This window comes from Amaranthus tricolor, chromosome 7, assembly GCF_026212465.1.
Source record: "Amaranthus tricolor cultivar Red isolate AtriRed21 chromosome 7, ASM2621246v1, whole genome shotgun sequence".
NCBI lineage: Eukaryota > Viridiplantae > Streptophyta > Magnoliopsida > Caryophyllales > Amaranthaceae > Amaranthus > Amaranthus tricolor.
Window position 1 is genome coordinate 4921262 of NC_080053.1, and position 13719 is coordinate 4934980.

Below are 13719 nucleotides of genomic sequence, written 5' to 3' on the forward strand. Positions count from 1 at the left end.
GGTAATAAAATAAGGTAATGAAATTACCAAAAAGGGCCATTTTTATTACCATCAAACAACCTGGTATTAGGCGGTAATGGTAATGAAGTATTACTATGGTAATAAAATAAAGTAATGTTGTTTCGAACTGAAGAAAAAAAATAATGAAGAAAAAAAAGGTAATGTATGTAATAATCCAAAAAAATATTATTATTAAAAAAAGAATCATTAGATAGAATAATTTAGATATAATAATGCTTTTAGATACAAATATACAATAATGAAACAAAAGTCATTACCATTTTTTATTACTAACAACCAAATACAATCAATGGAATATTATCTTCCATTACCATTCTTTAGTCATGCACACCAAACAAAAGAATCTTCATTACCAATTCTCATATCCATTCCTTCATTACTATTGCCATTACAACATTTCATTCCCATTACTTCATTACCATCAACCAAACGGGCCGTTAGAGTTCTAAGGAGGGAGTGGCAAAGTTGAAATATTCATGTAAAAAATATTTAATTCAATCAAAGGTTAAATTAAATAAATTTACACTAGCTACAGAAGAAAAGTGAATGCTCATAAACATTTTTAATAACAAAGTAAAAAAACATAGCCATTGAAGAAGCGAAAAATTAAACTAAAGCTAATATTGATCGGATCACTTAAAACCTCAATGTCATCGACAATATAAACTAATAAATCAATCCTAATGGCCAGTGTCCGTCCACATATCAATCTAAGGGATACAAAATACCTCTAACTATATCTAATCCTCTGTTTCTCAAAAATGATATTCTTAACTATATCTACTTTGGCAAGCATTATTTTTCTCTTTCTTTTGGATGTTCAACTTGTTTGAACTTTTGTCTGCCTTAGCAACAAGTTTAGAGACAGTAAAGCCCGCGACTTCAAACTGCTGCGCCTTATGAGGAATTAAGGCATTCCGAAGAAGAACATCTATTCCGTCATAACTCCAAACACTGACGGTTGCCTCTCCTTTAATGCAAATGGCAAACCAGCCGACACCTGCAGCGGCAACATCGACACAACTTGAATTCCAACTATTTCCTGCTATCTGAAACTTCTGTCTCACCCAACTACCAAGCTCTTTGACTCGGTCCTCTCTTACTGGCGGCTGAAGCAAAAGGGTGATTTTAGATGGTTCTGATTTTCCAATTGCTTGCAGAAGTATAACAGAATAAAGATATTGAACGAGAACATGAAATGAAGATAGGATAAGTCATAAGATAGAATGATTGTAATATGTGCCCCAAAAAGAAACTAAATATAATCTCATGTTATTCAGATTAAGGTAGTAAACAGTTTTTTGAGTTGATATGATTTGGGTTCAACTTAGAACTTGGGTTATGAGTCATTCGGTTCAATTTGGTTTGGATTTCTGAACCAGTCACATCATGTCATACTCAAGTCTATTGTTAAATTAACTTATCATTATCACATTAAACATCAGTCAGATCTCTTTTAGGTTTTGGATCTGTGTTAATATTTAATCCAAATTTGATTTGGAGTTCTGAACTGTTCATGTCAAGTCATATTCCAGTTTATTGTTGATCAACTTATCATCATCAAAAAAAAAAACAACCTTACTCTGGTACAAAAAAAAAATCAAATTTTGAGCCATGTTTAATTTTGGTCCAGATTTGGTTGTTATAGCCGGGTACAGCTCTGTTAAGTCCTGTTTGACTTGGATAAATGAGTACGAATCTCTTACACCAGACCCAGTTACACGTACGACAACCAAATTACCTCAAGAGTTGAGCATACAAAAAGCAAATGTAGTAAATGTTTAGCAATCCATAAATTTTATTTCATGATATGAGAAGGAACAAGCAGACTTCAAAGTCATGCAAATGATTGTTTAGTTTACAGTTTGTTTAATTTTGGATTGTTTAAATGTGTAAATTGTTCTAGTGAGACTTGTTTCACTTCTAAGAAAAAATGCAAAATGCAAATGCAAAATCCTAAATTTGGATGACTGCCATTTTCATTTCGACAGCAATGTTTTACATTACCAACACAAACAAACCAATCCAATCAAACAAAGAATTTAGGTTTACGTTTATTTACCTGTAATTGTTGACCAAAATGTTCAGTTAGCATTCTATCAGCATTCTCTGTTTTCCCCATATGCAAGGGTAGTAGAGAAGAAGCCCACACAGTAACATAGATAGAGTCTACAGACAATTCTTCAACATCAAGCCTAGCGAGCCCAGCTATATGAATCGTGTGTCCAACCTGCAGTGGAGAAAAGGATTTAAAAGTAGGAACATAGAGAAATGTTTCCTCATTAGGTTATTAATCAAGACAAAGAGAACAAAAGGGTTTAAGCTACGCAAATTGTTGTGAAGTTAGTAACTTGGAACCATAGAAATTATAGACAAAATAAAAGAAAAAATGTTACGTTAATTTGAGTGAAGGTTGGAAAATGCACAAGTTGGAAAAATTGAAGGTTGGCATTCTGAGGATCTAAGAACAGAGAGGGTAGGCCGAAAATGATGTAGAAAATATGAGTGGAAAAATTGGGATTCACAAGATGGCAAAAGTGTATGATAATACAAATGAATAAATGAAGGGGGAGAATATATGTAGATGATCATTGGAATTAATTTTATTAGTTGTAGATAGTATTAATGGGCCAAACATAACCATTGTTGCAAACGTTTTCACGTAGAATTTTTGTTCATGTAATCAAATTCGTATTAACTCAAAGATTTCCCCTAGTTTGCAATGCACTGCAATTTGAACACCAAGTATAGTGATAAATTTGCAAGATTTCCTATGTTGTCACTTGTCACCCAAAAGTGACAGTGTGACACGCCACACATCACTCAAAATTTAGTGTCACATAAGCAAAGATCTTCACATTACACTTCCTACACCCCCAATAAACCAAAGGTTAAAACATAATCCAAGCTTAAGAAGCAGTTCAAAAGAAGTTTTTTGGCAACCACTAATACAATGAATTTGTATAATAATCTATCTCATGTGGGGCCCTAGATCATTACATAGTAAATCCGTACGGGAAATTGTGGAGGCATAGGAGGGGATCCCTAAGGAAATTGCATCGCCACTTTAGCAAGTATGATTGGGTGTTGCACACGGGGGGAGATATGGGAAGGCAAGGGAGAGCATCTTTAAGAAATCTTTCATCATAGGACTCAAACGTGAGAGAAGTCAAGCTTTTACGCCTGTAAAATTTGGAACACGCAATGCAACTGGCAACACAAGCAAAAAACAAAAAAAAAAAAATCAAACCTGACCTATCCAACAAGAGTCCACAAAAGTGCCACTTACAACAAGTTTCATCCACTTGTCTTAATCACACTTTAATATAGAACAAATGTCATGATACAAGCAAGCCACCAATTACACAGCATTATCAAAGGTCTTTAAGGATGAACAAGAAAACTGTAGTCAAATTGGCTAAAAAAAGATGTTGATGCAACAGAAAAAATAAACAGAAAATCTAACATGAGGGAATATTTTTGTAACAAATCTAAAAAGTGTTATGTGTAACAATGGTTATTGTATAAGGCCTTGTAAGAGTCTATCAATAGAGAAGAGAGAAATAAAACTAGTATCAAGATAATTGTATGAGCTTAAAAGTGTATGATAATCAATACAAGAAGTTCTCAATCCTAATTTCTTCTATTAGGCTCTATATGATTTTAACTCTTATTCTGCTCTTATTTTCTCTTATTATCTTTCTTATTCTTACTTTTTACTCTGTGGCTTCAGTGATTCAAGGCAAGGAGTCATCTTCTTGCAAAATCATCAACAACAACCATAATATTCTAGTAAGTGATCCCCATATCCATTACAAAATTTGAGGGTTAGATGAACGCAATCTTAACCTTGTTATCGATAACAAAAGATTTTTTGATTGACCATTGGTACTAAGTAGCATTTCATTCAGCTAAAGTGTAATTGATTCTTTCTTCCTGTCCTCTTCCATTATTGGTGCGACATAGAAGGAGTATACTCCAACCTATGTTACTTGGATTCGGGTTCTGATATTAGATATTGGTACGTTTCTAAGTGTCAGATACATCTAAATATTCAACTTTAAGTCTAAAACGCAGTGTCTAAATGTCATACCAATATCCAAGCATCAAGGATCAGACACGGATATGTGAAGCCAAATGAAGAGTCCGAGTAACATAAACTCCAGCAAAAACTTTGCTTGACGAAAGCAGAAAATAGCAAAAACATGCTGTACGACAGCTACCACAAGGATTCTTGATCCATCAAAAAATAAAAATACAAAATATAAAGAAACTCCACAAATATAGTGTAGATACAAACTGACCTTGATCCTGTAAGTCCTTGGCTTCAGTTCCTTGTTAATCTGCACAAGCTTTTGTTCCTCCCTTGTCAACCTAGTAGCTATATGATGTGGATGCAAAAGGCCTGGAGTATCAAGCAACTTTGCTTTTCCAGGAAGAATTCCTTCCAACCTTATTATCCCCAATGTAGTACCAGGTACAGGTGCCTCTGTTATAGGTGCAACTTTTCCAGTTATATGCTTTCCAATTGCATTAATCAAAGTAGATTTTCCAGCATTTTGAGCCCCAATTGCCCACACATTACCTCTTGGCCCAACCAATCTCACCACGTCATCAATCAAATTCTTCACACCCCAATCCCTCAATGCACTAACCATATGAACACTAGTCAACTTAGTCGCACCCCCTTCTCGAGCCCTTTGCCTGATCCAATGCTCCAACTGAGTGGGCGACACTGAGCTCGGTAACAAATCAAGTTTAGATAATACCAACACAATTCTAGGGACATTTCCAGACTTTCCTTCCTTCCAGGCCAATGAATTTTCATCAATCGTGGACGAAACCAATTTGGCAACCTTTTTGGGAAATGACCCATCAAAATCAGCTGCATCAACAACCAACAAAACCACAGACCTAACCCCAGAAGCACTAGCAAGCTTCCTACCAACAGTATGATCAAAATCAAAATCCGGCAACAAATTTTCGACCGTAGCATCTTTAACCTTACCATAATGTCTTAAAGAGTGACATCTTGCACAAACAACCAACAAATCAGGGTTCAAGGGAGAGTTTTCAGGCTCTACATGCTCATTAAGAATACCCTTTTTGACTGAATTAGATGCCTGAATCTCATCAACAACAAATTTTCGACTAATGAGCGATTTGTAATTAGCATTTTTAGGCGTAGGTTGTACATAAAATCCAGGCAATTTAGGGTTAGAATCCTGCATAAGAACACCACATCCAGCGCATATTTGTCGATTTTGAGATGCAATTTCATCAAAATTGCCTTCTCTGATACAAGTATAATCCAAAGATGTAAATCTTTCTTTATTTTGTGATGAAAAGGATAAAGATAACACGGAATGGTTTGCTATATCACCAGAAATTGAATTGCTCCTGCAACAAGTGGTAGATAAATTTGAATTAAAGAGATAAGCAGATAGAAAATGTTTGAATTTGTTAGATTTATGAAGAATTCAAGCTCGAGCTAGCATTTTTCAAATTTGGATTGGAGTAATTGAAATAAAAGGAAGAGGGCAGCAGGCTTGGGACCTTCATAGGCATCATAGAAGACAAAGGCGCTTCGATCTGGGGATCAAGCGTTGGCAGACAAGTACCTTTTTTTTATTAGTTATTTTAGTAGCAATTAAAAACGCACTATAATTTTTATTTTTCCCCTTTAATTAGTATCATGTGGTTTTTATGTTAAAATCAAAGAAAATGAGAATTAAGTTGGTTAATAAGACAAAAATTAATGAAGGATAATAAGATTAATTTCTATCATCCATTTGTATTTTATCTTATTCTCTTAGTACAAATTTATTTTTACGATTTAACTTTTTGGGTTTCTAGAGGGGCAAGGGGAGTACTACTCAATACTTGCTATGGGTCACTTATGATGTAGAGAAAGTTAAGGCACTAACAGCATTGTAGACAATTGATATCAGTGTTGAAAAAGGCCGGAAACACCTCCTTATTAGAAGGAGATGCTCAGGGGATCTTTCATGCTCTTCAAAGAATCATTGAACCTCAATTTCAGGTACATTGAACTCCCAGGGTTGCTCAATAACACTAGTAACAACCTGGCCACACAAGACTATCAATGACTACCCATGGAGGCCCACAAACCAACACTAGTCTAAGCACTCAAGAAAACTTCTTATGATGTCACCAACCAAAGTCCAAATATTGCCTACCGCCAAACATGCTAACATATAAAGTTCTTGGCAAATAAGCTCATTTGAAAAGAAAATAAAACTTACTAAAATGAGTAGTTTATCTATCTTGTTTAAGCCTCAACTTGATATATCTCTAACACTATGTCTGCATATCAAATTTAGAAAGAAAAGAAAGGATGGGAAAGGAATCAAAAAAGGTAATGAGAAAGAATGCACTTTATTGGTTTAGAATGAAAAGAAAGAAAAAATAAAGAAAATTACTATTTTCAATATCATTTCACTTTAGAAGATATTGTATTTTTATTTTTAACAAAATTTAATGTTTTTCCTCCAATTCCTCTTCTTCAAATTTCTATGTCTTTTTTGTTATTCAAATGAAAGATATTACATTCTTTCAAATTTCTTCTCTTTTTCCTCTTTATTTTTCTCTATTCAAACACTATGTAAACATTTTGCTTTTTGAAGGTATGTTGCACGAAATTGTATGGAAAAATGGCAATCATCACAATAAGAGCGGAACACTAGTTGTCTTATTTTCCTTTTACCTTTTTTCTTTATTTTTAAATTAAATAATTTTCTTTTTTGTAAATGCAAATTACTTGCTTTAGTAAGTCATATTATTTGCTAGGTATGTTTTGGTCAAAACACCCTCTCAAGTTGGTGAAATATTTCGTTTAAGTCAAATTGGGAATGAGTTAAGAAAATACTATTTTAAGTTGAATGGAAAATATTATGCGATTTCAGTAATTAGGAGGGAATAGTATAATGGACAGTTACAAGCTTGTATAATTTGTGTGTTAAACTCTATAATCATACATACTAATAAAATCATCATATTATATCATACATACTAATAAAAATGTTGAAAAAATAACAAATATCATCCTTAGATGAGCCTTGACAGATGTAATTATTTTAGTGAATGATAATTCATTATATGATAATATTTACCTAATTTAGAATATAGTTTTTTTAATTGAAGCTAAATTAAGTAAAGTATTTATATTTATTGCAATTCTGGGCGACGATCGAAGTAGTGGTCAGCGTGAGGAAGAAGATGGTGAGGGAAGCTTCAATGTTAGGGAATTGTTGTGGAAAAGTTGAGGTATTTCTAGGGTTCATCGGTTTGAAGGAGGAAGATAATATTTTAAGGATTTTTAGTTTTGGGGTCAACGGAATTTGGTGGTGCTAAACCAACGACGAGAAGATGACAGATCTGGCCGGAGAAGCTGGGCGGTGCACCAGGGACCGCCGGTGGGTGGTCAACTAGTGGAAGAAATGGGAGAGAAAGGCTGATTTCTTTAGGGTTTTTCGTTGTGAGGAGAGAGAGAAAGTTGAAAGAGATAAGCAGGGAGTATCGAAACCTGGAATTCAGCAGGTCCAATTTTTTTGAAAAAAGGATGATGTCAGACTGGCTGCTGATGATGTCAGCAATTTTGGAGTGTATTGACAGTATTGCACTGCCGATTCAAAGATATGCTGTGCTGATATTTTTAAAGGCTGATAATACATTTCTGAAAATAATTTTGAGGGGTGGAATCACTCAATCTGACATTGCTGACACGTACAAAGCTAATTTTCATTCACCTTGAGGGCAAGGTGGAACTTCAGGCGATCGGTAATGTCATGAATCGGGTCAAAGGGTCCAAGGGCATTATCAACATTTCATATTAATTAGTCTTTGTCCTTTGTAATTAGATTGTTATTTTTGTAGTTGTGATCTCTTGGGGCTGAGGCTATATAAAGAGCCACCCTTTGTAATAATAAGGAGTTTTGAAATTTTAATAAGAAGGAATAAGTCTTTTGGGAGTTAGAAGACAGACTCGAAGTGTCCATAATATCCAATTTCGGTAACGGGTATTGACCGATGTGTTACACATTATGAGCTAGTTGCTTTCATTTCAATTAAATTTCTTATTGTTTTACATTGTTAAATGAAGTAGTACCTAACTAGATAACTTAAAACAAAATAGGATGGTCATGTAACGACAGCACAACAAAAGGTCATGATAGGTATAATATATATTGAGCTCAAAACACGTCGAAAGTTCAAAAACAAAAAAGTTAAGTATACATATTCAAAACAGATAAATTAATACAAGAATACCATACATCTTTAGGAAATAGCTGACAAGAGATTGTGTAAAAGATTAGCATCATTGTACACATTAAATGCATTGACACATAATTCATACAGAATTAGTTAAACTCATTCACCAGTTCTCTTGGCCGTATTATCAATTGAATGCACATTTCTCTCATGAAAGAAAATTATCTCAAATTTTACCTAGTTGAGTTTTGTAATTTTCCTGCCTCCAGCATTCTTTTGCTATTTCAAGTTTTAGACTGCTCCATTTAAGTCATTAAAAATCTATTCTCAATTTTGTTTAACACAGGTTTAATATCTTGTAATAAAATATAACTACCCCTTTATCTCCAAATGAAGTAATACACTCCTGTCTTAATACTAGGAGTATCATATTAGTATAGAAATCAGCTAATGTGAAACTGCTCATAATAAAACAAAATTGCCCTCCATGATTTTTGTGTTTACATTAGCCACCTAGAAGTGGTAATACATGTCTATTGCTAAATGTAAATTCAAGTACTAAATTATGCTATCCAGAAAGGGTCAAGCACAACTCTTGAGATGATTGGGGAAGACTGAAGGTGCTATAGTTCAACAATTTTCTGTTTCAAAGCAAAAATATTCCAGACAAAGCTAATTACAAGCATAGTGTTACCTGTGCTCTATTTAAAGGAAAACATCTTACTAAAATGGCTGAAGGCATTTTATCAAGAAGATTCGAAGGACTCCAACAGTTCTCTATGTGCCGCTTAAGAATTATATTACAACATTACATTATCCCAATATAATTAAACGACTCCCACCTAGGTTTAGAGGTGAAATGTACGCAATCTTATACTTCAAAAAAGAGGTTACTTCCTATTTAACCCTTGATAGCAAACATGATATGCAATTTTGCATTAAAAAAGAAGAGCACATGATTGAATAGGAATTCCAAGTCATCATATACACGCTGAAATCACAAATAACACTTGAGCAGAAATCTGGATTCAAAAAAAGGTAAAATTCATGGATATGACTAACAAGCACCGACTCAATAGGATTGCAAGACAAACAAACAGTTGTGGATGTGTGAATGCTACTATGGTTGGCATTCCCTATGAAGGGCATTCCATGGGCGTGAAAAAGAAACAAAAAGAAAAAAGGCATTTCATAATGCAAAAAGTGAATATCTCGAGCATACATCATAGTGCAAAATATTGCCCACATCATCAAGGGAGGATACTAGTATAAGTAGGGACAAATAACCACCTTTGCATGCAAGCTGAACCAACTCGGCTACCCTTTTTCTATGTTATGTTACACAATTAGAAATTAATAGGTTTTTCAATCAAATAGCCCATGCCAAGGTCTACTTAGTCTCCTACTCTGCATCATTGGCCCTGGATGATCTACATCAAGAACTCTTCCCAGAAGAGAAAATTCCCCAACATCACTCTTTTGCTTTATTGTAAAAGTTTAGAGCTCACTGCGAACCGAAATATAGGGAAAACCACAAAACAATCCGCGTCAACATCAAAAGCTGTTTCACAACCGTTACCATAAAGCACATTTTTGAACTATAACATACAAGATTCAGGCATGTGACTATCTCCCATAACAAAAAGTTATCAACCATCAGATGTTCCCTCCACAATAACATTCAAAATGATATCAAATAGTACCATTTTCTTAGCTTAAAAACTGAACCATACCCAAGTACCCGAGTTTGACACAAGTAACTACAGGCTTGCCATTATCACCCATCAGAAAAAGGTTTTCCCCCATACATACCCATTGTAATAGGGATCAAATACCTATTTTGAATCAAAAAACACAAAACCATACCCAATTCATCTTTCAACGAAATTAAACAAGAAACCAACGTAGACTAATGAACTAATTAAAAATAAATAAATTTCAAAATCCATCATGGAATCAGACGCCAGAAAACAAAATAAGATGTTTTTATAACTTACTCATCGATATATGCTTCGGCCATGGCTTTCCTTTCCAAATAAGAGATTCTCTCCCTACTTGTAGCATTATTGATTGGAATGTCACGGGCAGCGGCGGTACCAAACAACCTTTCTCGTTTCCATACAACATCTGCACCCAAAAAAAGGAACTAGAAACTTGAACTTGTTTAGGAAAATGGGCAATTAGATTTAAAGAATTAGTGAAGTTTAGATTACCTGGGTAAAGAAGCCTAAATAACCGATTCTTAGGAGAAGAAAAAAGTTTGTTAATCATCACATAAACATGAGAAGAAAGGATTAGAAGTGTATGAAGAACAACCCTAGATCATCATCACCAGCACCGGCGACGGCTAATTCATGAGGAATGGAATGCTGTCGATCAGGACTCACGCGGCGACTCTTAGGGTGTGTTTGGTGGGTGGGATAAAGGGATGGGAATGGGAATTTATGTCCCAAAAAATTTATATGCCATATTTGTTTAATGTGAATGAAAAATGAGTATGTGATTGGAAATGAGAATTGTCTTTTGCTTTGTTTGGAAATAAATATTTTATTAAAATTTTATAGATTTGATTCAAATTTAGTGTTTGACAAATAACAAAAATTTTAAATTTGAATTTGAATCAAATTCACAATTGCTATAAAATAGTTAAATATGAAGATTTGAAAATGACCTCCTAAACCTTGTTATTTTCAAATTTTATATTAATAATTTTATAATTGAAATCTATAATTTGAAATGAATTACCTATTTCCAAAGGCAATTTTAAAGAATTCTCAATAATTTATTACTTGGGGGCTAGTATTAAATAGATGGAAATTGGGTTAAAATAATAAAAAAACATATTTACAAGTGATCTTGGTATTGCAAAGAACTGGTACGCATTTTTTTCATGATTTATTTTTTCTAAATAAAGTAGGTAATAAATATGAACAATTGTGTTTGGTTTTTCCTTGTAAATTATCATATCACTACATAATTTGTTCTTAATTATGAAAAATATAAAAGGGTCAAAATGAGGTATGTGTTGAGATGAGTCTCATGACCAACTCCAATTAACTTTTTTACTCATGGATTTGAGGAAGATATTGTCACTATTAAAGAGGAGGGAGAGAGAAAATAGGTTAGAATGATGAAGGTAGATGATGTTAGTGTTTGAGAATTGGGGGTAATTTTGCTTCATTTTTGTGGAAATTGTTTTAATCAATGTATAATCCCAAGCATGCAAATTAAATACTCAAAAATTACCATTACCAATTATAGCTCTAAGCATCTTTCCTCTCCATTCATCTTTGCTTATCGATAAATCACAACTTTTAGATAGTATTATTGATATATGTGTAAAATTTAATTAATAATTTTGGTAGTTGTTTCATATTTGAAGTTATATGCAACTTATCCATTTGTCTTTCTTTTATCATTTGTTGAAATTTAGTTAGTGACTTTGGATGTTAGTTTGCTAGAAGCAATGCCATTTTGATAAAGAATTATAGTAATTTTAAAAGTTGAATATCCATTTTCATGCAATTACATAGTAATATACTCATGTCTGATGATGCAAGAATTTGAGTGATAGTGCTAATTTGTCTTACACAGAATGGATGGAGGTTTTATCAATATCAAAATTCATCATGGGAGTTCTTTTTCTAGTGATGGTGTTTTAATGTATATTGGAGGTCAAATGTCTATCTTTCGAAATTGTGATGTCGATCGATTATCCTACTTTAAGCTAGTTGACATGACCAAAGACGTAGGTTTCACTGAAGGTGATAAATTATACTCCACCATCCCTAGTTATGATCTTGACACTGGTATTGACGAAATTCGTGATGATCAATCTGTCATTCGAATGTTAAAGTTTGCAAATTCAAATACTTTCATTGAAATTTATGTTCAACATTTTGATCAACATGGTGTTAGTGGCAATGTTGGAGTCGGTGAAGCAAGTGAACATGTCAATAAAAATTAAATGAGGTATTTTTACATTGCAAATATGACATTAAATTATTGACTTAGTGATAACGAAACTTAATTGATAATGTTTGTGAGATTGTTTGAATTTGTTGATGCATTTATTTGGTGATTTGATACTTCTGTGTGTTGCTATTTATATAACTTATAAAAATTCATGTCAAATTGTTTGGCTTCTTCCTTCTAGGTCAATGAATTTTCATTAATCGTGGACGAAACCAATTTGGCAACCTTTTTGGGGAATGACCCATCAAAATCAACTGCATCAACAACCAACAAAACCACAGACCTAACCCCAGAAGCACTAGCAAGCTTCCTACCAACAGTATGATCAAAATCAAAATTCAGCGATAAATTTTCGACCCTAGTATCTTTAACCTTACCATAATGTCTTAAAGAGTGACATCTTGCACAAACAACCAACAAATCAGGGTTCAAGGGAGGGTTTTCAGGCTCTACATGCTCATTAAGAATACCCTTTTTGACTGAATTAGATGCCTAAATCTCATCAACAACAAATTTTCGACTAATGGGTGATTTGTAATTAGCATTTTTAGGCGTAGGTTGTACATAAAATTCAGGCAATTTAGGGTTAGAATCCTGCATAAGAACACCACATCCAGCGCATATTTGTCGATTTTGAGATGCAATTTCATCAAAATTGTCTTCTCTGATACAAGTATAATCCAAAGATGTAAATCTTTCATTAATTTGTAATGAAATGGATGACGATAACACGGAATGGTTTACTATATCACTAGAAATTGAATTGCTCCTGCAACAAGCTGTAGACATCTTTGAATTAAAGAGATAACCAGATAGAAATTGTTTAAATTTGTTACATTTATGAAGAATTCAAGCTCGAGTTAGCATTTTTCAAATTTGAATTAGAGTAATTGAAATAAAAGGAAGACGACAGCAGGCTGAGACCTTCATTGGAATCATAGTAAACAAAGGTACTTCGATCAGGAGATCAAGCGTTGGTCGGAACAAGTACCTTTTTTGTTATTAGTTATTTTAGTAGCAATTAAAAACATACCGTAATTTTTATTTTTTTCCCTGTGCTTTTTATGTTAAAATCAAAGAAAATGAGAATTAAGTTGGTTAATAAGACAAAAATTAGTGAAGGATAATAAGATTAATTTCTATCATCCATTTGTATTTTATCTTATTCTCTTAGTACAAATTAATTTTTACAATTTAACTTTTGGGGTTTTTGGAGGGGCAGAGGGAGTACTACTACTCAATACATGCTATGGGTCACTTATGATAGAGAAAGTTAAGGCACTAGCACCATTGTAGACAATTGATATCACTATTGAAAAAGGGTGGAAACACCTCCTTATTAGAAGGAGATGCTCAGGGGATCTTTCATGCACTTCAAAGAATCATTGCACCTTAGTTTCAGGTACATTAAACTCTCAGGATTGCTCAAATAACACTAGTGACACCCTGGCCACACAAGACTGTCAATGACTACCCATGGAGGCCCACAAA

At 33.6% G+C, this 13719-nt stretch overlaps 1 protein-coding gene across 2 annotated transcripts; it reads right to left on the minus strand.

Moving 5' to 3' along the window:
* Positions 1-340: 340 nt before the first annotated feature.
* On the minus strand, positions 341-10721 carry LOC130818893 (GTP-binding protein BRASSINAZOLE INSENSITIVE PALE GREEN 2, chloroplastic-like). Of its 2 annotated transcripts, none has more exons than XM_057685144.1 (5): positions 10467-10721; positions 10251-10380; positions 4326-5421; positions 2084-2251; positions 341-1130 (listed from the first exon to the last, which is right to left on the minus strand). In XM_057685144.1, exons 1-5 carry the CDS (start codon positions 10522-10524, stop codon positions 792-794), a joined length of 1791 nt encoding a protein of 596 aa, XP_057541127.1. In that variant the 5' UTR covers positions 10525-10721; the 3' UTR covers positions 341-791. The 2 variants fall into 2 exon arrangements, with proteins under 2 accessions (XP_057541127.1, XP_057541128.1); XM_057685145.1 differs by having other exon boundaries at positions 988-1174; positions 10467-10713.
* Positions 10722-13719: the final 2998 nt, after the last annotated feature.

Excerpts from the sequence above, each read along its gene's own strand:
- LOC130818893 (XM_057685144.1), bottom strand. The coding sequence starts at position 10,524 with ATGATTAACAAACTTTTTTCTTCTCCTAAGAATCGGTTATTTAGGCTT. Across the intron at positions 2,252-4,325 it reads CAAGGACTTACAGGATCAAG|GTTGGACACACGATTCATAT; the intron begins GTCAGTTTGTAT and ends TCTCCACTGCAG. Across the intron at positions 1,131-2,083 it reads ATTTTGGTCAACAATTACAG|CCGCCAGTAAGAGAGGACCG; the intron begins GTAAATAAACGT and ends CTTTTGCTTCAG.